The 21,149-nt window shown below is 54.6% G+C and overlaps 1 protein-coding gene across 21 annotated transcripts in view; it reads right to left on the reverse strand.

The window, feature by feature from the left end:
- The window catches only part of LOC125703455 (uncharacterized), a 56,960-nt gene that overhangs the window by 22,530 nt on the left and 13,281 nt on the right, over window positions 1-21,149 (reverse strand). For 6 of the 21 annotated variants that reach the window (XM_048967948.1, XM_048967940.1, XM_048967951.1 and 3 more), the window contains one exon: window positions 6,927-7,012. The exons of 1 other annotated variant lie outside the window; for it this stretch is intronic. In XM_048967948.1, coding sequence (XP_048823905.1) covers window positions 6,927-6,958 — 32 coding nt within the window. In that variant the 5' untranslated portion in view covers window positions 6,959-7,012. Of the gene's footprint in view, window positions 1-5,752; window positions 5,844-6,338; window positions 6,398-6,926; window positions 7,013-7,202; window positions 7,378-14,363; window positions 14,423-14,953; window positions 15,040-15,229; window positions 15,416-21,149 lie in introns of those variants that run through there. 14 more of the 21 variants (XM_048967949.1, XM_048967955.1, XM_048967957.1 and 11 more) reach the window with 14 other exon arrangements.

A 21,149-nucleotide genomic window follows, 5' to 3' on the forward strand; every position in this document is an offset into this window, starting at 1 on the left:
TGTATCTGAGCCCATCCTGGAAGTCTTCAGCATGTTATGGAACAATCTGCAGCATGTTTCCCCTTCAGGGTTGTTTGCAGCCCTGATCAGCACACTTGGGCCATATTCGTTCAAGGTGGAAAGTCTGGGCACCATCCAGAGATGAAAGAAGAAGGAAGGTTTTCTGGCAACTGATTCCTCATGAAGAAGAAGAGGTTTCTGACATGAGCAGCCTCACAACATGCCCCTCTCCCTCCTGGACTGGCTCAGCGACTTCTTCCTGCTACCTGCTTGCTGCCTAAAGCCGCCCATGCTGCTGCTGCCCTCCCTGGAAAGGTGTCTGCCATCAGGTTCCTCACTAGAGAATTCCTGCATGCTGACAGACTCTCCTGGGCCTGCTTCCTGAGTCCTGCTGCTTCCTCCCTCATTTTCCCTGCAGCACATTCCTGCTACCGCTTGTGCCCAAGGCCAGCCACGCTGCTGCTGGTCTCCCCCTGCGCTTTTGCCTTCACCCATCGGGACAGGATGCAACGGGATCGCTGCTGGATCCCGGTGGTGACAATCCCCACTTTAAGCATTTCTTGCTTATTTCCTATCTTTTCCATAGCCCTCCTTCCCTTCCCCAACATCCTAATTCATAACAGTCGCCGTCCTTCCCTTCCCTGTTTCCTTGATTAGGATTTTTAATAAACTGGTTGGACCAACAATTGAACGGTTGTTTCTTAATCTCACACCAAGGATACTGATATCTAAGAACCTCCTCTCCCTCCTATAAATTGGAGCAAGACAGAGGGTGAGGCATGGCCAATAAATAACCTGTGCTCAGAGAGGCTGATTGGTGCTGGGATTAGTGCTTCAGATGTTCTTAACATCTGCAACTCCAGGACAGTCCCAAATTCATCAGCACTGGAACCTGGAAGGCAGCAGCAAGGCTGCTAAGAGCTCTCAGTACGGGATTTTTTTGCTGAAGATGGCAAGGAATGTCAAAGGGAGTTTTCCTCCCATGCTACGATCCTCCCTCACCCTGCCTTGCTGTGCCTGTGCTACTAGCAATGTAGGTTATTCAGTCATGTAAGTGAGATACAGAAACCGTCCTTGGACTCGAGGACTGGAATTCACCATCAGCATCACTGTGTCCTCAGTGGTCTGGGGAGTTGGGGTTTGTGAGACGTGCCCAATGTATGTATCAGAAAATCTTTTTCTTTCACTGTTCTCAGAGATGCAGGAATCAGCCTCTCAGTGAATCAAGGAAAGTGGTCTGAGAAACTGCGGCCTCCCAGTTAAGTCACCTGATTATGATGGAGTTAAGTTCAAGAAAAATCAAGGGCAAAGAGGGCCTTCTACCACTCTTACTGCAAGGCCAGGTTGAACGTAACCCTGGGCAATCCTGACTGGAGCAGGGGGCAGCCAGCCCATAGCAGGGCGTTGGAACTGCTTGGAATTATTTTAGTCTGCCTTTTAGACCCCCTCCAACCTAAGCTATTTCTATAATCTCATCGTAGCTCTAGGATGTCTGTCAGTAGAAACCGAAGGCTGCCATTGTGGGGATGATTAAAGAGAACTCAATACATGGGCTTGTCCTCAGTGCCTACGTGGGCCTGGGATGAGAGTATTTGTATGGAAGTAAATGGTGTCCCAAGGCCATTCCCATCTCTAGGAACACGGGACTTAATCTAGCAGACGGAATATGGGCTGCACGTTTGCTGTGTGATGTTCAGGCTTGAGCATGGGCCTGCAGGAAGTGTATCTGAGCCCATCCTGGAAGTCTTCAGCATGTTATGGAACAATCTGCAGCATGTTTCCCCTTCAGAAATGTATGTGACTAAGTGGCGTCAGATTTGCAACCCAGAATTGCAGCCAGGACTTTCAGCAGCAGGGGTGAGATGCCCCAAACGCATCCTTAGAGAGCCACAAAGCCGTGCGGAAGGATGGAAGGCGCTGTGCAGGTTATCTTGCTGTGACAAGACTGCTGACCTATGTAAGGTACCCAGAGGGAGGGCAGGGGAGGCCTCTGCCGCGGCCTGGGAAGGGAGCCCAGCCCAGGGCCTCCTCTTCCAGCTGGGGCCCAGGGTGCCACCGCGCCTCCTCAGAGCTGGGAAAAGGCTGTGTGTGCGTGCACTGCCTGGCAGAGGCCTCACACAGCTCCCCTCCGGCCCAGGCCAATGCTGGGCCCTGCTGGGGAGATGCAGGCCGAGCCGATGGCTGGCAGCACGGCCCCGCAGTGCGGGCACAGCGCTCCGCAGGGCCTGCCCAAATCCAGCCCCATCCTCGGCTTGGGAAGCGGCGAGGAGAAGCTGACTGCAGCCTTCCCTGCAAGCCACAGAGTCTTAACATCTTTCAGTGCCTTTGGTTGGAGGAGACCGCACAGATCATCCCGTTCCAACCTCCCTGCCCTGGGCTGGCTGCCCCTCACCAGATCAGCTGCCCAGGGCCCCGTGCTTGGCAATGGGCAGCACTGCCAGGGCCTCGCTGACCTTGGAGTTGCATGTTACTACAGTTTTCCTTTCACACCTCGGCAGCCTTCTGGCCCGTTTACCTCATGCTCTTCTCATCAGCCTCACCCTCTGCCGTACTTCTGGATCCTCCATTTTCTGGCTTTTTAGAGCAGTCTCTGCCACGGGCTGCTCCCTCAGAGCATCCTCCTGACCCAGAGAACAGCAGCTAGAATGGCAAGGAGCAATTTTCCTTCTGCAGCCTCTCAAATGTACGCTGCACATCATGAACTGACTGCTCTCAGAAGGTTTTGTCTTTTGGAATGCCTGTTCCAACACAGTGACACGGCCCCAGGCTTTGAAGGCCTGCCCATAAATAGCTTTGACCTGGAAGCAGCCTGGTGAGCAGTTAGATCTCAGGGAATGACTTATATCAATCTGCTGTCCCAAGGCTGTTCAGGCCTCTCCATCTCCTGAAGTGCAGTACAGCTCCACGCAAAGAATCTGCACGGTCAGCACCATGATAGAGCACATCCCCCATAGCTGCTCCCCACCCGCAGCATCCTGCTGGACCCCCGCGCATTTCATTCTTCCGGAATCTCAATCTTCTCCTTTTGGAGTCCCTCTCTCAAACTCATTTCCCTGCCTAAATGTGGGGAATGTCTTTTGCCGTGTTCTAATGGGAGCAAGTTTTGGGTTGTGAGGGGGGACTACAAAGCTGGTTTCTGTAGTGCAGAGGGCTGGTCTTGTGCTGCTTCCACACTGGACAGAACAAACCAACAGCTGAACCTGTCTGTGAAGCTGGCAATACCTCTGTGAAAACATATTAGGGCAGAAAATGTCCTAACACAGAGAGTAGGAGACGAGGAGGAAGTGATGCATGGCGATGCAGATATCCTCTATAGCCCACGGAAGATCTGTGCCAGAGAGATGGACCTTCTTGAAGAAAGTGCAACACCTGAAACACCCACATTAGTGCAGACTTTCCTAAAGGACTGCTCAGCTCTGCCCCTGTGCTGTCCTGGGTGGGAGCTGCAGGGCACCATGATGGCGCTGCAGGGCACCATGACGGAGCTGCAGGGCACCATGACGGAGCTGCAGGCTGCCATGGGGCCTTCCCTCCATCCCCTCTGATCTGGGCTCTACAACCCAAGGGACTTGCTGTCAACCAGAGCCCCCACATCCCTTCCTGGGGTGCTGCTCTCCAGCCTCGTGTTCCCCAGTCTGTGCACAGAGCCAGGGTTGTACCACCCGAGGGGAAGAATTCCTCACTTGCCGTTGTTAAAGTTCCTGTGGTTGGAGATGGCCAGGCCCTGCCATTTGGAAGGATTAATCCCCGAGGCCTAGCTTTCCTCCAGGGAGTCAATCGTTCCTCCCAATTTAGTGCTGTGCTCGCAGGAGCTGGCAGACCAGAGGCCCTTTCCAAAGCCCTGCAGGTGAACGTGCCGCAAGACAAACGATGACGACTCCCCAAATGTAAAGAAGTTCCAATGATTTTATTTGGCACTTCTTGTGATGGAAATGTCTCTGCTTTGCTGTTGTAGCAGAGAATGCTGGTAACAAGGGAGGCAGCTGCTGTGTTACATGCCTCCTCTCAGCCCCGGTGCTGCCAATCCTGGGGCTTCGTTGTTCTTTGCCATGGTGTGAGTGGGCGCTGAATGAATTGGCTGCACTGCGCCCTCCTGATGTTCTCTCACAGGTTCTTGCGTTTTTGTCTGGCCTCCTGCAGCTCCAGCTTCTTCACAAAGCTGTAAGGGAAGAAGCAAAGATGTGCACTCAGAGTCTCGGAGAAGAAGGCAGAGATATCCTGCTCACCCTCTGCAGAGTCTGTGCGTCCGGCTGCACTGCCATGACACACACGTGCAGCTCATCAGCCCAGAGCTGGGATGTGGGACCAGGCAGGGACGGGCCCTCCAGGCGAGATGCCTGGCTGTCCATAGTCTGCCAGGGGAGGGATGGTCTGTATGGAGTGGAAAGGCAGAGCCAAATCCCATCTGCCCCCACCGTTCTGCCCCCTCCCTTCTGCCTTCTCACATCTGGGCTGGTTGGCAGCTGTGGCTCAAGGGCACGGCCTCAGGAGCACTCTGCTCTCCACGGCACCAGGCTGTCAGGGAAAGGCAGTCCCACCCAGCTCTGCTGTCACGGTAGGAGAGGCACTGGCCCCTGCAGGAAAATCCTCCCACGGCTGCCAATATTTACCTGGGGTACTCCATGGGTCTGACAGGAAGCAGCCTGTTTTGCTCCACCTTCTTCCTCCAACCTTCCCGGCACACCTTGTATGACTCCAAGGTTCCCAGGACCTGTTTTGCCCGTAGAGTCTGGAAACTGCAACAGCAGAGAGAAACTCCTGCTCACACCCTGTTTGAGATGCTGCCTGCCCCAATGCCTACCTTCCCCCACCCCTGCACGCCATGGGGCCTTTGAGCCCCAGCACCCTGTCATGGTGGGATGGGCTTCAGGCTCCCCTGACCTTACGGTTGGTCACTCTGAGTGGTTTGCCTCTGCCAGGCCATGCTGGGAGCTGCTGCACACTTACTTGGGCTCTGCCATCTCTGCTTGAGGGACCGCTGTCCTCCCCTTCTCTATTGGAGGAAGGCGGCAAGGAATCTCCTCGCTTTTCTTCTTGCTGGAGATCTTTTCTTTTTGCGCTCTCTCCCCCTCCTGAGTGGTGGTCTTCAGAGGAGGGAGGCGCTGCTGGACTTGAGGTGCTTGGAACTGCTTCCTTGCCTGTGTGGGAAGTAGAGGCAGATGTGAGGCCACGTCACCTTGGCGAGTAGCATCCACCCAGCAAAGGGTCACAGGCTGGAAGAGTCTGAGTCAAGCTGAGGTTGAGCAGTGCAGACCAGGGCTGTGTGAGGCACACCAGGCAGTGCCGTCTGTGCCGTCCCCACAGCACAACCCATCCTCTGCCCTTTGATATCTGTGGTGTACTTCATCTCCCCATGCCATGGGTGGAAGCATGAAGGGCAAGTGCTGTGGGTAAACAGGGAGTCCCTCACGAGAAGGAAAGGAAGAGCCACAAAAGAAATGAGAGGATGAACTCATCTGGGGGGCTCTCCTAGGATTCTCTGTCCATAGTTTCTTGACCCATCTCACCATTGCACGTACCAGTGATGTTCCCAGCTGGCTGCGCAGAGGAGGGAGCCTGACTTCTCCCTCCCTCTCCTTCATCCCCAGCCGCCTCTCTGCCCAGCTCTTTCCAATACGCGGAAGCGCACTGTGAGCAACACAGGGAGCATGTTAGAGAGCAGCAGGAGCCTGGAGGGAGTTCAGCATGCCCAGGCCCAGGCCTGACACATGGGAGCTCAGGGCGTCACATTGTCAGTTGTCAGTGCACTCACCTCACTGTGGTCCCCTCTTCTGCCAGCAGGTCGAGGTCACTTGTGCGGAGGGGTGGAAAGTGGCCACGAAGGAACTGGCGTTCTCGCTCCTCTGTAAGCACAAAACAAGGAAGCTGTTCACAGCTGCATCTCTGAGATGCTGACCACCAGACAGCCATGCCAGATGCACGTGCTTCTGCTGCTGCCATCGAGCAGGGGCCTCAGGGCAGTGGCCATGGCACCAAACTGTTGGAGTTCAGGAGGCGTCTGGGCATTGCTGTCAGACATACGGTCTGGTTGGTGCTGTGTGGGGCTCATATCTGGACTCAATGATAATTATGTGTCCCATTCAGCTCAGGCTATTCTATGAGTCTATGATTCTTAGCGGAGTCACCGCTCTCTCCAACTACCACTTGTTCCCAGCCCTCCGTTTCACACAGCCCTGCTGATCCCTCATCAGTTCTGGAACCCATTGCTTCCATGGGTCCCTTTGGGAATGGAGGTGATCCAGGACATGCTGTCATGTTCTGGCATCAGTACTGTGGAATCAGAGGCGCGGTGACACGCTCCTGCTTCTCTATGTTACGTCTATGTGGTAGCACTGTACCTATTTGCTCAGCGAGATCTGCCAGGACAAATTCCGGCACCTCATCCTTGGGCAAAAAGCTGCAAATAAAGAAGAGGCAGTGGTTACAAGAAGGGCCAAGTGTAGTCCTCTGCAGGCTCTGGGGTAAGCTGCTCACACAGCTGCTCCAGACCGGAGCTACTGTCTCTCATCTTCAGTTTTGTGAAGCACAATGTACAAGCAGGCAGCATTTGGAAACAAAACTCTGATGGGAAACGTTAGCATGTTGGCTTTGGTTTGTTCCTTGTTCATGGTTTTCTACCCACCCAAAGGAAAAAGGGAGGGAGCAGCAGCAGCTTTCTGGAAAATGGTCTTTCCTCACAGCCACACAGGTGAGAATGGAAAGGGAGCCCTCATCCTGGGGACTTCCCCTGCAGACCGCTGCTCCCCAGAGAAGCTGCAGTGGGCACGGGCTTCATGGAGAAGCGCTGCTTGGAGTGCGTGTGTGTGCAGCAGGTCAGGAGACCGGGCCCGGCAACGACAGCCTGGGCACCTCTGGGCAGCTTGAGCAAAGAGGCTGCAAAATGTCTCGTATGGTCAGTTTGGGGCTACAGAAGCAAAGATGCTCACCTTGGGGACAAGAAGTTCCTCTTCCGAGGCATTTTACCAACAGTTGGCCCCTAGCGGGCTTAGATCAAGAGCGTCGGGCTTGAGATCTGCAAGAAGGACACAGAAGTGAGAGGGGATCCCCAGCCAGAAAGGCATCGCTGTTCACCATGGCAGCCAGCCTCCCCACCTCCCCCAGCCCGGGCTCCCTCCCCACATCCGCCCGTGCCTCCACGTCCTGCCCAGAGGCACTGCCCAGAGCCAAAAGTCCACCGGAGGGAGGCGTCCAGATCTGCTTACCACCGAGCTCCTGCACTCCTCCTGTGCACGTCTCCAAACAGACCCAGCACTATCGCACTGCCTGCCTTGGCCTTCACCTCCTCGCTGCAGAGCAGCTGTCGAGAGAAGAGCGCTGGCGAGAGCAGCAACTCGCGTCTGGGCTCACCTCCACCTGTCGGGGAAGTGTGAGCTGGGAGCTGTGGGACGGGGCAGGGATCAGGGTGAGGTGCGGCGCCCCATTGTGACTCCAGCCCATGTCACAGAGGGGCTGCGGGCCCCACCCGCCCACGTCACCCCCTGCCAGGCTCCTGGCTCCCAGGCTGGGGGGCTGTGCTGGGCATGGTGGGTGCTGCCCCTGTCCGCCCGCTGCCTGCTGTGCAAGGAAAGCCAAAGCACCGTGCAGATCGTGCACCAATATAAATTGATAAAATTTGATAAAAGGATTTTTTATTGTCTTTTACTGCAGCGGCCAACCTGAGTTCAAGTTAGGCTTTCGCCTTCCTAATTTCCTCCCAGCATACCTTAGCTACTCCTTTGTAATCTCCCCAAAGCTTGTAAGGTTTCTTTAAGGTGAGATCCTTCTCTCAGTCACTGGCAGCCCACCCAGTTGGTGGTAGGGACTGAAACAGCATGAAAGACAAACTTAGGAAATATTTCTGCATCAGCAAACTCTGCTGCTTCTGTCATGGCTCAAGGCGCGCAGGTCAATTTATGTGTTGAGTGGAAGCACAGCACCAATGGTTCTCAGAGAGATGGTTCTCAAGAAACACAGCAGTAATGTGTTTATGAGGGCAGTGCCAATGAGGGCAGGAGATGGGAGTGTATGGAAGTAAATGGTGTCCCAAGGCCATTCCCATCTCTAGGAACACGGGACTTAATCTAGCAGACGGAATATGGGCTGCACGTTTGCTTTGTGTGGTTAAGGCTTGAGCATGGTCCTGCAGGAAGTGTATCTGAGCCCATCCTGGAAGTCTTCAGCATGTTATGGAACAATCTGCAGCATGTTTCCCCTTCAGGGTTGTTTGCAGCCCTGATCAGCACACTTGGGCCATATTCGTTCAAGGTGGAAAGTCTGGGCACCATCCAGAGATGAAAGAAGAAGGAAGGTTTTCTGGCAACTGATTCCTCATGAAGAAGAAGAGGTTTCTGACATGAGCAGCCTCACAACATGCCCCTCTCCCTCCTGGACTGGCTCAGCGACTTCTTCCTGCTACCTGCTTGCTGCCTAAAGCCGCCCATGCTGCTGCTGCCCTCCCCGGAAAGGTGTCTGCCATCAGGTTCCTCACTACAGAATTCCTGCATGCTGACAGACTCTCCTGGGCCTGCTTCCTGAGTCCTGCTGCTTCCTCCCTCATTTTCCCTGCAGCACATTCCTGCTACCGCTTGTGCCCAAGGCCAGCCACGCTGCTGCTGGTCTCCCCCTGCGCTTTTGCCTTCACCCATCGGGACAGGATGCAGCGGGATCGCTGCTGGATCCCGGTGGTGACAATCCCCACTTTAAGCATTTCTTGCTTATTTCCTATCTTTTCCATAGCCCTCCTTCCCTTCCCCAACATCCTAATTCATAACAGTCGCCGTCCTTCCCTTCCCTGTTTCCTTGATTAGGATTTTTAATAAACTGGTTGGACCAACAATTGAACGGTTGTTTCTTAATCTCACACCAAGGATACTGATATCTAAGAACCTCCTCTCCCTCCTATAAATTGGAGCAAGACAGAGGGTGAGGCATGGCCAATAAATAACCTGTGCTCAGAGAGGCTGATTGGTGCTGGGATTAGTGCTTCAGATGTTCTTAACATCTGCAACTCCAGGACAGTCCCAAATTCATCAGCACTGGAACCTGGAAGGCAGCAGCAAGGCTGCTAAGAGCTCTCAGTACGGGATTTTTTTGCTGAAGATGGCAAGGAATGTCAAAGGGAGTTTTCCTCCCATGCTACGATCCTCCCTCACCCTGCCTTGCTGTGCCTGTGCTACTAGCAATGTAGGTTATTCAGTCATGTAAGTCAGATGCAGAAACTGTCCTCGGACTCGAGGACTGGAATTCATCATCAGCATCTCTGTGTCCTCAGTGGTCTGGGGAGTTGGGGTTTGTGAGACGTGCCCAATGTATGTATCAGAAAATCTTTTTCTTTCACTGTTCTCAGAGATGCAGGAATCAGCCTCTCAGTGAATCAAGGAAAGTGGTCTGAGAAACTGCGGCCTCCCAGTTAAGTCACCTGATTATGATGGAGTTAAGTTCAAGAAAAATCAAGGGCAAAGAGGGCCTTCTACCACTCTTACTGCAAGGCCAGGTTGAACGTGACCCTGGGCAATCCTGACTGGAGCAGGGGGCAGCCAGCCCATAGCAGGGCGTTGGAACTGCTTGGAATTATTTTAGTCTGCCTTTTAGACCCCCTCCAACCTAAGCTATTCTATGCTTCTATAATCTCATCGTAGCTCTAGGATGTCTGTCAGTAGAAACCGAAGGCTGCCATTGTGGGGATGATTAAAGAGAACTCAATACATGGGCTTGTCCTCAGTGCCTACGTGGGCATGAGATGAGAGTGTTTGTATGGAAGTAAATGGTGTCCCAAGGCCATTCCCATCTCTAGGAACACGGGACTTAATCTAGCAGACGGAATATGGGCTGCACGTTTGCTGTGTGAGGTTCAGGCTTGAGCATGGGCCTGCAGGAAGTGTATCTGAGCCCATCCTGGAAGTCTTCAGCATGTTATGGAACAATCTGCAGCATGTTTCCCCTTCAGAAATGTATGTGACTAAGTGGCGTCAGATTTGCAACCCAGAATTGCAGCCAGGACTTTCAGCAGCAGGGGTGAGGTGCCCCAAACGCATCCTTAGAGAGCCACAAAGCCGTGCGGAAGGATGGAAGGCGCTGTGCAGGTTATCTTGCTGTGACAAGACTGCTGACCTATGTAAGGTACCCAGAGGGAGGGCAGGGGAGGCCTCTGTCGCGGCCTGGGAAGGGAGCCCAGCCCAGGGCCTCCTCTTCCAGCTGGGGCCCAGGGTGCCACCGCGACTCCTCAGAGCCAGGAAAAGGCCGTGTGTGCGTGCGCTGCCTGGCAGAGGCCTCACACAGCTCCCCTCCGTCCCAGGCCAATGCTGGGCCCCGCTGGGGAGATGCAGGCCGAGCCGATGGCTGGCAGCACGGCCCCGCAGTGCGGGCACGGCGCTCCGCATGGCCTGCCCAAATCCAGCCCCATCCTCGGCTTGGGAAGCGGCGAGGAGAAGCTGACTGCAGCCTTCCCTGCAAGCCACAGAGTCTTAACATCTTTCAGTGCCTTTGGTTGGAGGAGACCGCACAGATCATCCCGTTCCAACCTCCCTGCCCTGGGCTGGCTGCCCCTCACCAGATCAGCTGCCCAGGGCCCCGTGCTTGGCAATGGGCAGCACTGCCAGGGCCTCGCTGACCTCGGAGTTGCATGTTCCTAGAGTACGGTTTTCCTTTCACACCTCGGCAGCCTTCTGGCCCGTTTACCTCATGCTCTTCTCATCAGCCTCACCCTCTGCCGTACTTCTGGATCCTCCATTTTCTGGCTTTTTAGAGCAGTCTCTGCCACGGGCTGCTCCCTCAGAGCATCCTCCTGACCCAGAGAACAGCAGCTAGAATGGCAAGGAGCAATTTTCCTTCTGCAGCCTCTCAAATGTACGCTGCACATCATTAACTGACTGCTCCCAGAAGATTTTGTCTTTTGGAATGCCTGTTCCAACACAGTGACACGGCCCCAGGCTTTGAAGGCCTGCCCATAAATAGCTTTGACCTGGAAGCAGCCTGGTGAGCAGTTAGATCTCAGGGAATGACTTATATCAATCTGCTGTCCCAAGGCTGTTCAGGCCTCTCCATCTCCTGAACTGCAGTACAGCTCCACGCAAAGAATCTGCACGGTCAGCACCATGATAGAGCACATCCCCCATAGCTGCTCCCCACCCGCAGCATCCTGCTGGACCCCCGCGCATTTCTTTCTTCCGGAATCTCAATCTTCTCCTTTTGGAGTCCCTCTCTCAAACTCATTTCCCTGCCTAAATGTGGGGAATGTCTTTTGCCGTGTTCTAATGGGAGCAAGTTTTGGGTTGTGAGGGGGGACTACAAAGCTGGTTTCTGTAGTGCAGAGGGCTGGTCTTGTGCTGCTTCCACACTGGACAGAACAAACCAACAGCTGAACCTGTCTGTGAAGCTGGCAATACCTCTGTGAAAACATATTAGGGCAGAAAATGTCCTAACACAGAGAGTAGGAGACGAGGAGGAAGTGATGCATGGCGATGCAGATATCCTCTATAGCCCACGGAAGACCTGTGCCAGAGAGATGGACCTTCTTGAAGAAAGTGCAACACCTGAAACACCCACATTAGTGCAGATTTTCCTAAAGGACTGCTCAGCTCTGCCCCTGTGCTGTCCTGGGTGGGAGCTGCAGGGCACCATGACGGAGCTGCAGGGCACCATGATGGAGCTGCAGGGCACCATGACGGAGCTGCAGGGCACCATGACGGAGCTGCAGGCTGCCATGGGGCCTTCCCTCCATCCCCTCTGATCTGGGCTCTACAACCCAAGGGTCTTGCTGTCAACCAGAGCCCCCACATCCCTTCCTGGGGTGCTGCTCTCCAGCCTCGTGTTCCCCAGTCTGTGCACAGAGCCAGGGTTGTACCACCCGAGGGGAAGAATTCCTCACTTGCTTTTGTTAAAGTTCCTGTGGTTGGAGATGGCCAGGCCCTGCCATTTGGAAGGATTAATCCCCGAGGCCTTGCTTCCCTCCAGGGAGTCAATCATTCCTCCAATTTAGTGCTGTGCTCGCAGGAGCTGGCAGACCAGAGGCCCTTTCCCAAGCCCTGCAGGTGAACGTGCCGCAAGACAAACGATGACGACTCCCCAAATGTAAAGAAGTTCCAATGATTTTATTTGGCACTTCTTGTGATGGAAATGTCTCTGCTTTGCTGTTGTAGCAGAGAATGCTGGTAACAAGGGAGGCAGCTGCTGTGTTACATGCCTCCTCTCAGCCCCGGTGCTGCCAATCCTGGGGCTTCGTTGTTCTTTGCCATGGTGTGAGTGGGCGCGGAATGAATTGGCTGCACTGCGCCCTCCTGATGTTCTCTCACAGGTTCTTGCGTTTTTGTCTGGCCTCCTGCAGCTCCAGCTTCTTCACAAAGCTGTAAGGGAAGAAGCAAAGATGTGCACTCAGAGTCTCGGAGAAGAAGGCAGAGATATCCTGCTCACCCTCTGCTGAGTCTGTGCGTCCGGCTGCACTGCCATGACACACACGTGCAGCTCATCAGCCCAGAGCTGGGATGTGGGACCAGGCAGGGACGGGCCCTCCAGGCGAGATGCCTGGCTGTCCATAGTCTGCCAGGGGAGGGATGGTCTGTATGGAGTGGAAAGGCAGAGCCAAATCCCATCTGCCCCCACCGTTCTGCCCCCTCCCTTCTGCCTTCTCACATCTGGGCTGGACGGCAGCTGGGGCTCAAGGTCACGGCCTCAGGAGCACTCTGCTCTCCACGGCACCAGGCTGTCAGGGAAAGGCAGTCCCACCCAGCTCTGCTGTCACGGTAAGAGAGGCACTGGCCCCTGCAGGAAAATCCTCCCACGGCTGCCAATATTTACCTGGGGTACTCCATGGGTCTGACAGGAAGGTGCGTGTTTTGCTCCACCTTCTTCCTCCAACCTTCCCGGCACACCTTGTATGACTCCAAGGTTCCCAGGACCTGTTTTGCCCGTAGTGTCTGGAAACTGCAACAGCAGAGAGAAAGTCCTGCTCACACCCTGTTTGAGATGCTGCCTGCCCCAATGCCTACCTTCCCCCACCCCTGCACGCCATGGGGCCTTTGAGCCCCAGCACCCTGTCATGGTGGGATGGGCTTCAGGCTCCCCTGACCTCACAGTTGGTCACTCTGAGTGGTTTGCTTCTGCCAGGCCTTGCTGGGAGCTGCTGCACACTTACTTGGGCTCTGCCATCTCTGCTTGAGGGAACCCTGTCCTCCCCTTCTCTATTGGAGGAAGGCAGCAAGGAATCTCCTCGCTTTTCTTCTTGCTGGAGATCTTTTCTTTTTGCGCTCTCTCCCCCTCCTGAGTGGTGGTCTTCAGAGGAGGGAGGCGCTGCTGGACTTGAGGTGCTTGGAACTGCTTCCTTGCCTGTGTGGGAAGTAGAGGCAGATGTGAGGCCACGTCACCTTGGCGAGTAGCATCCACCCAGCAAAGGGTCACAGGCTGGAAGAGTCTGAGTCAAGCTGAGGTTGAGCAGTGCAGACCAGGGCTGTGTGAGGCACACCAGGCAGTGCCGTCTGTGCCGTCCCCACAGCACAACCCATCCTCTGCCCTTTGATATCTGTGGTGTACTTCATCTCCCCATGCCATGGGTGGAAGCATGAAGGGCAAGTGCTGTGGGTAAACAGGGAGTCCCTCACGAGAAGGAAAGGAAGAGCCACAAAAGAAATGAGAGGATGAACTCATCTGGGGGGCTCTCCTAGGATTCTCTGTCCATAGTTTCTTGACCCATCTCACCATTGCACGTACCAGTGATGTTCCCAGCTGGCTGCGCAGAGGAGGGAGCCTGACTTCTCCCTCCCTCTCCTTCATCCCCAGCCGCCTCTCTGCCCAGCTCTTTCCAATACGCGGAAGCGCACTGTGAGCAACACAGGGAGCATGTTAGAGAGCAGCAGGAGCCTGGAGGGAGTTCAGCATGCCCAGGCCCAGGCCTGACAAATGGGAGCTCAGGGCGTCACATTGTCAGTTGTCAGTGCACTCACCTCACTGTGGTCCCCTCTACTGCCAGCAGGTTGAGGTCACTTGACCGGAGGGGTGGAAAGCGGCCACGAAGGGACTGGCGTTCTTGCTCCTCTGTAAGCACAAAACAAGGAAGCTGTTCACAGCTGCATCTCTGAGATGCTGACCACCAGACAGCCATGCCAGATGCACGTGCATCGGCTGCTGCCATCAGGCCTGGCCCCCTCATCTCTGGTGGTCAAGCTTCCTAGGAGGGTCACCGCTCTCTCCAACTACCACTTGTTCCCAGCCCTCCGTTTCACACAGCCCTGCTGATCCCTCAGCAGTTCTGGAACCCATTGCTTCCATGGGTCCCTTTGGGAATGGAGGTGATCCAGGACATGCTGTCATGTTCTGGCATCAGTACTGTGGAATCAGAGGTGCGGTGACACGCTCCTGCTTCTCTATGTTACGTCTACGTGGTAGCACTGTACCTATTTGCTCAGCGAGATCTGCCAGGACAAATTCCGGCACCTCATCCTTGGGCAAAAAGCTGCAAATAAAGAAGAGGCAGTGGTTACAAGAAGGGCCAAGTGTAGTCCTCTGCAGGCTCTGGGACTAAGCTGCTCACACAGCTGCTCCAGACCAGAGCTACTGTCTCTCATCTTCAGTTTTGTCAATCAGAATATACAAGCAGGCAGCATTTGGAAACAAAATTCTGATGGAAAACGTTAACATGTTGACTTTGGTTTGTTCCTTGTTCATGGTTTTCTGCCCACCCAAAGGAAAAAGGGAGGGAGCAGAAGCAGCTTTCTGGAAAATGGTCTTTCCTCACAGGCACACAGGTGGGAATGGAAAGGGAGCCCTCATCCCGGGGACTTCCCCTGCAGACCGCTGCTCTGCCAGAGGAGCTGCAGTGGGCACGGGCTTCATGGAGAAGCGCTGCTTGGAGTGCGTGTGTGTGCAGCAGGTCAGGAGACCGGGCCCGGCAACGACAGCCTGGGCACCTCTGGGCAGCTTGAGCAAAGAGGCTGCAAAATGTCTCGTATGGTCAGTTTGGGGCTACAGAAGCAAAGATGCTCACCTTGGGGACAAGAAGTTCCTCTTCCGAGGCATTTTACCAACTGTTGGCCCCTAGCGGGCTTAGATCAAGAGCGTCGGGCTTGAGATCTGCAAGAAGGACACAGAAGTGAGAGGGGATCCCCAGCCAGAAAGGCATCGCTGTTCACCATGGCAGCCAGCCTCCCCACCTCCCCCAGCCCGGGCTCCCTCCCCACATCCGCCCGTGCCTCCACGTCCTGCCCAGAGGCACTGCCCAGAGCCAAAAGTCCACCGGAGGGAGGCGTCCAGATCTGCTTACCACCGAGCTCCTGCACTCCTCCTGTGCACGTCTCCAAACAGACCCAGCACTATCGCACTGCCTGCCTTGGCCTTCACCTCCTCGCTGCAGAGCAGCTGTCGAGAGAAGAGCGCTGGCGAGAGCAGCAACTCGCGTCTGGGCTCACCTCCACCTGTCGGGGAAGTGTGAGCTGGGAGCTGTGGGACGGGGCAGGGATCAGGGTGAGGTGCGGCACCCCATTGTGACTCCAGCCCATGTCACAGAGGGGCTGCGGGCCCCACCCGCCCACGTCACCCCCTGCCAGGCTCCTGGCTCCCAGGCTGGGGGGCTGTGCTGGGCATGGTGGGTGCTGCCCCTGTCCGCCCGCTGCCTGCTGTGCAAGGAAAGCCAAAGCACCGTGCAGATCGTGCACCAATATAAATTGATAAAATTTGATAATTTGGGATGAGTACAGGAATGCCGTCCGGACTTGCAGACGTGGGATCAGGGAAGCCAAGGCGCAAGCAGAACTGAACTTGGCAAGGGACGTGAAAAACAATAAGAAAACCTTCTACAGGTACATTGCCCAGAAGAGACAGGCCAAAACGGGCGTACCTACTTTGGTAAATTTAAAAGGAGAACTGGCTTCAACAGATGAAGAGAAAGCTGAGGTGCTGAATGAGTTCTTCACCTCGGTCTTCACTGGTGGCCAGGATTCTAGTCTTTTTCACGTCCCTGAACCCTGCATCCCCAAACCTCTATGTGGGGACCAAGGAGGTAAATCCCTCCCCACTGTAAGGGCAGAGCAAGTCCGAGAGTGCCTCCTTAGACTGAATGAATACAAGTCTATGGGGCCGGATGGCGTGCATCCCAGGGTCCTGAAGGAGCTGGCTGAGGTGGTTGCCGAGCCGCTCTCCATCATATTTGAGAAGTCGTGGCTGTCAGGTGAGGTCCCGGACGACTGGAGGAAGGGTCATGTCACTCCCATATACAAGAAGGGGAGCAGGGAGGACCCGGGGAACTACAGGCCGGTGAGTCTCACCTCCGTGCCTGGGAAGATCATGGAACAGATCCTCCTGGACAACATGCTCGGTCACATAAAGAATGAGCATGTGATCCGAGACAGCCAGCACGGCTTCACCAAAGGAAGGTCATGCCTAACTAATCTTGTGGCCTTCTATGATGGAGTGACGGCATTGGTGGACGAAGGGAAGGCGACCGATGTCATTTACCTGGACCTGAGCAAGGCCTTTGACATGGTCCCCCACCACATCCTCATCTTCAAATTGGAGGGAAGTGGATTTGATGGGTGGACGACCCGATGGATAAGCAATTGGTTGAAAGGCCGCAGACAGAGGGTGGTGGTCAATGGCTCTATGTCCAGGTGGAGGCCGGTAACAAGTGGTGTCCCCCAAGGGTCTGTCTTGGGACCGGTGCTCTTTAACATCTTTATTAATGACATCGATGAGGGAATTGAGTGCACCCTCAGCAAGTTTGCTGACGACACCAAGCTGAGTGGTGCGGTTGATACGGTGGAAGGAAGGGATGCCATTCAGAGGGACCTCGACAGGCTGGAGGGCTGGGCTCGGGTGAACCTGATGAGGTTCAACACGGCAAAGTGCAAGGTTTTGCATTTGGGCCGGAAGAACCCCAGGCACCTGTACAGGCTGGGAGGAGTGGTCCTTGAGAGCAGCTCGGCAGAGAAGGACCTGGGGGTCCTGATGGACGAGAGACTGAACATGAGCCAGCAGTGCGCTCTGGCAGCTTGAAAGGCAAATGGGATCCTGGGCTCCATCAGGAGAGGGGTGGCCAGCAGGGACAGGGAGGTGATTGTCCCTCTCTACTCGGCTCTTGTGAGGCCCCATCTGGAGTACTGTGTCCAGGTGTGGAGCCCTCAGTACAAGAAAGACACTGAGATTTTGGAAAGGGTCCAGAGGAGGGCGACTAAGATGATCAGGGGGCTGGAGCACCTCCCCTATGAGGACAGGCTGAGGGAGTTGGGCTTGTTCAGCCTGGAGAAGAGAAGGCTGCGGGGTGACCTCATTGCAGCCTATCAGTACCTGAAGGGAACCTACACCCAGGAGGGGAGTAAACTCTTCAAAAGGGCTGACAACAGCAGGAAGAGGGGAAATGGTTTTAAGTTGAAGGAGGGAAGATTTAGGTTGGATGTTAGGGGGAAGTTCTTTACTAGGAGAGTGGTTAGGCCCTGGAACGGGCTGCCCAGGGAGGTTGTGGATGCCCCGTCCTTGGGCGTGTTTAAGGCCAGGTTGGACGGGGTCCTGGGCAACCTGATCTGAATGTATATGTTTGGTGGCCCTGCTAGGCAGGGGGGTTGGAACTACATGATCCTTGGGGTCCCTTCCAACCCGGGTGATTCTGTGATTCTGTGATTCTGTGATTCTGTGATAAAAGGATTTTTTATTGTCTTTTACTGCAGCGGCCAACCTGAGTTCAAGTTAGGCTTTCGCCTTCCTAATTTCCTCCCTGCACACCTTAGCTACTCCTTTGTAATCTCCCCAAAGCTTGTAAGGTTTCTTTAAGGTGAGATCCTTCTCTCAGTCACTGACAGCCCACCCCGTTGCTGGTAGGGACTGAAACAGCTTGAAAGACAAACTTAGGAAATATTTCCGCATCAGCAAACTCTGCTGCTTCTGTCATGGCTCAAGGCGCGCAGGTCAATTTATGTGTTGAGTGGAAGCACAGCACCAATGGTTCTCAGAGAGATGGTTCTCAAGAAACACAGCAGTAATGTGTTTATGAGGGCAGTGCCAATGAGGGCAGGAGATGGGAGTGTATGGAAGTAAATGGTGTCCCAAGGCCATTCCCATCTCTAGGAACACGGGACTTAATCTAGCAGACGGAATATGGGCTGCACGTTTGCTTTGTGTGGTTAAGGCTTGAGCATGGTCCTGCAGGAAGTGTATCTGAGCCCATCCTGGAAGTCTTCAGCATGTTATGGAACAATCTGCAGCATGTTTCCCCTTCAGGATGTTATGGAACAATCTGCAGCATGTTTCCCCTTCAGGGTTGTTTGCAGCCCTGATCAGCACACTTGGGCCATATTCGTTCAAGGTGGAAAGTCTGGGCACCATCCAGAGATGAAAGAAGAAGGAAGGTTTTCTGGCAACTGATTCCTCATGAAGAGGAAGAGGTTTCTGACATGAGCAGCCTCACAACATGCCCCTCTCCCTCCTGGACTGGCTCAGCGACTTCTTCCTGCTACCTGCTTGCTGCCTAAAGCCGCCCATGCTGCTGCTGCCCTCCCCGGAAAGGTGTCTGCCATCAGGTTCCTCACTACAGAATTCCTGCATGCTGACAGACTCTCCTGGGCCTGCTTCCTGAGTCCTGCTGCTTCCTCCCTCATTTTCCCTGCAGCACATTCCTGCTACCGCTTGTGCCCAAGGCCAGCCACGCTGCTGCTGGTCTCCCCCTGCGCTTTTGCCTTCACCCATCGGGACAGGATGCAGCGGGATCGCTGCTGGATCCCGGTGGTGACAATCCCCACTTTAAGCATTTCTTGCTTATTTCCTATCTTTTCCATAGCCCTCCTTCCCTTCCCCAACATCCTAATTCATAACAGTCCCCGTCCTTCCCTTCCCTGTTTCCTTGATTAGGATTTATAATAAACTGGTTGGACCAACAATTGAACGGTTGTTTCTTAATCTCACACCAAGGATACTGATATCTAAGAACCTCCTCTCCCTCCTATAAATTGGAGCAAGACAGAGGGTGAGGCATGGCCAATAAATAACCTGTGCTCAGAGAGGCTGATTGGTGCTGGGATTAGTGCTTCAGATGTTCTTAACATCTGCAACTCCAGGACAGTTCCAAATTCATCAACACTGGAACCTGGAAGGCAGCAGCAAGGCTGCTAAGAGCTCTCAGTACGGGATTTTTTTGCTGAAGATGGCAAGGAATGTCAAAGGGAGTTTTCCTCCCATGCTACGATCCTCCCTCACCCTGCCTTGCTGTGCCTGTGCTACTAGCAATGTAGGTTATTCAGTCATGTAAGTCAGATGCAGAAACTGTCCTCGGACTCGAGGACTGGAATTCATCATCAGCATCTCTGTGTCCTCAGTGGTCTGGGGAGTTGGGGTTTGTGAGACGTGCCCAATGTATGTATCAGAAAATCTTTTTCTTTCACTGTTCTCAGAGATGCAGGAATCAGCCTCTCAGTGAATCAAGGAAAGTGGTCTGAGAAACTGCGGCCTCCCAGTTAAGTCACCTGATTATGATGGAGTTAAGTTCAAGAAAAATCAAGGGCAAAGAGGGCCTTCTACCACTCTTACTGCAAGGCCAGGTTGAACGTGACCCTGGGCAATCCTGACTGGAGCAGGGGGCAGCCAGCCCATAGCAGGGCGTTGGAACTGCTTGGAATTATTTTAGTCTGCCTTTTAGACCCCCTCCAACCTAAGCTATTCTATGCTTCTATAATCTCATCGTAGCTCTAGGATGTCTGTCAGTAGAAACCGAAGGCTGCCATTGTGGGGATGATTAAAGAGAACTCAATACATGGGCTTGTCCTCAGTGCCTACGTGGGCATGAGATGAGAGTGTTTGTATGGAAGTAAATGGTGTCCCAAGGCCATTCCCATCTCTAGGAACACGGGACTTAATCTAGCAGACGGAATATGGGCTGCACGTTTGCTGTGTGAGGTTCAGGCTTGAGCATGGGCCTGCAGGAAGTGTATCTGAGCCCATCCTGGAAGTCTTCAGCATGTTATGGAACAATCTGCAGCATGTTTCCCCTTCAGAAATGTATGTGACTAAGTGGCGTCAGATTTGCAACCCAGAATTGCAGCCAGGACTTTCAGCAGCAGGGGTGAGGTGCCCCAAACGCATCCTTAGAGAGCCACAAAGCCGTGCGGAAGGATGGAAGGCGCTGTGCAGGTTATCTTGCTGTGACAAGACTGCTGACCTATGTAAGGTACCCAGAGGGAGGGCAGGGGAGGCCTCTGCCGCGGCCTGGGAAGGGAGCCCAGCCCAGGGCCTCCTCTTCCAGCTGGGGCCCAGGGTGCCACCGCGCCTCCTCAGAGCTGGGAAAAGGCCGTGTGTGCGTGCACTGCCTGGCAGAGGCCTCACACAGCTCCCCTCCGGCCCAGGCCAATGCTGGGCCCTGCTGGGGAGATGCAGGCCGAGCCGATGGCTGGCAGCACGGCCCCGCAGTGCGGGCACGGCGCTCCGCAGGGCCTGCCCAAATCCAGCCCCATCCTCGGCTTGGGAAGCGGCGAGGAGAAGCTGACTGCAGCCTTCCCTGCAAGCCACAGAGTCTTAACATCTTTCAGTGCCTTTGGTTGGAGGAGACCGCACAGATCATCCCGTTCCAACCTCCCTGCCCTGGGCTGGCTGCCCCTCACCAGATCAGCTGCCCAGGGCCCCGTGCTTGGCAATGGGCAGCACTGCCAGGGCCTCGCTGACCTCGGAGTTGCATGTTCCTAGAGTACGGTTTTCCTTTCACACCTCGGCAGCCTTCTGGCCCGTTTACCTCATGCTCTTCTCATCAGCCTCACCCTCTGCCGTACTTCTGGATCCTCCATTTTCTGGCTTTTTAGAGCAGTCTCTGCCACGGGCTGCTCCCTCAGAGCATCCTCCTGACCCAGAGAACAGCAGCTAGAATGGCAAGGAGCAATTTTCCTTCTGCAGCCTCTCAAATGTACGCTGCACATCATGAACTGACTGCTCCCAGAAGATTTTGTCTTTCGGAATGCCTGTTCCAACACAGTGACACGGCCCCAGGCTTTGAAGGCCTGCCCATAAATAGCTTTGACCTGGAAGCAGCCTGGTGAGCAGTTAGATCTCAGGGAATGACTTATATCAATCTGCTGTCCCAAGGCTGTTCAGGCCTCTCCATCTCCTGAAGTGCAGTACAGCTCCACGCAAAGAATCTGCACGGTCAGCACCATGATAGAGCACATCCCCCATAGCTGCTCCCCACCCGCAGCATCCTGCTGGACCCCCGCGCA

Source organism: Lagopus muta, chromosome 21, assembly GCF_023343835.1.
Source record: "Lagopus muta isolate bLagMut1 chromosome 21, bLagMut1 primary, whole genome shotgun sequence".
NCBI classification, from domain to species: Eukaryota; Metazoa; Chordata; class Aves; order Galliformes; family Phasianidae; genus Lagopus; species Lagopus muta.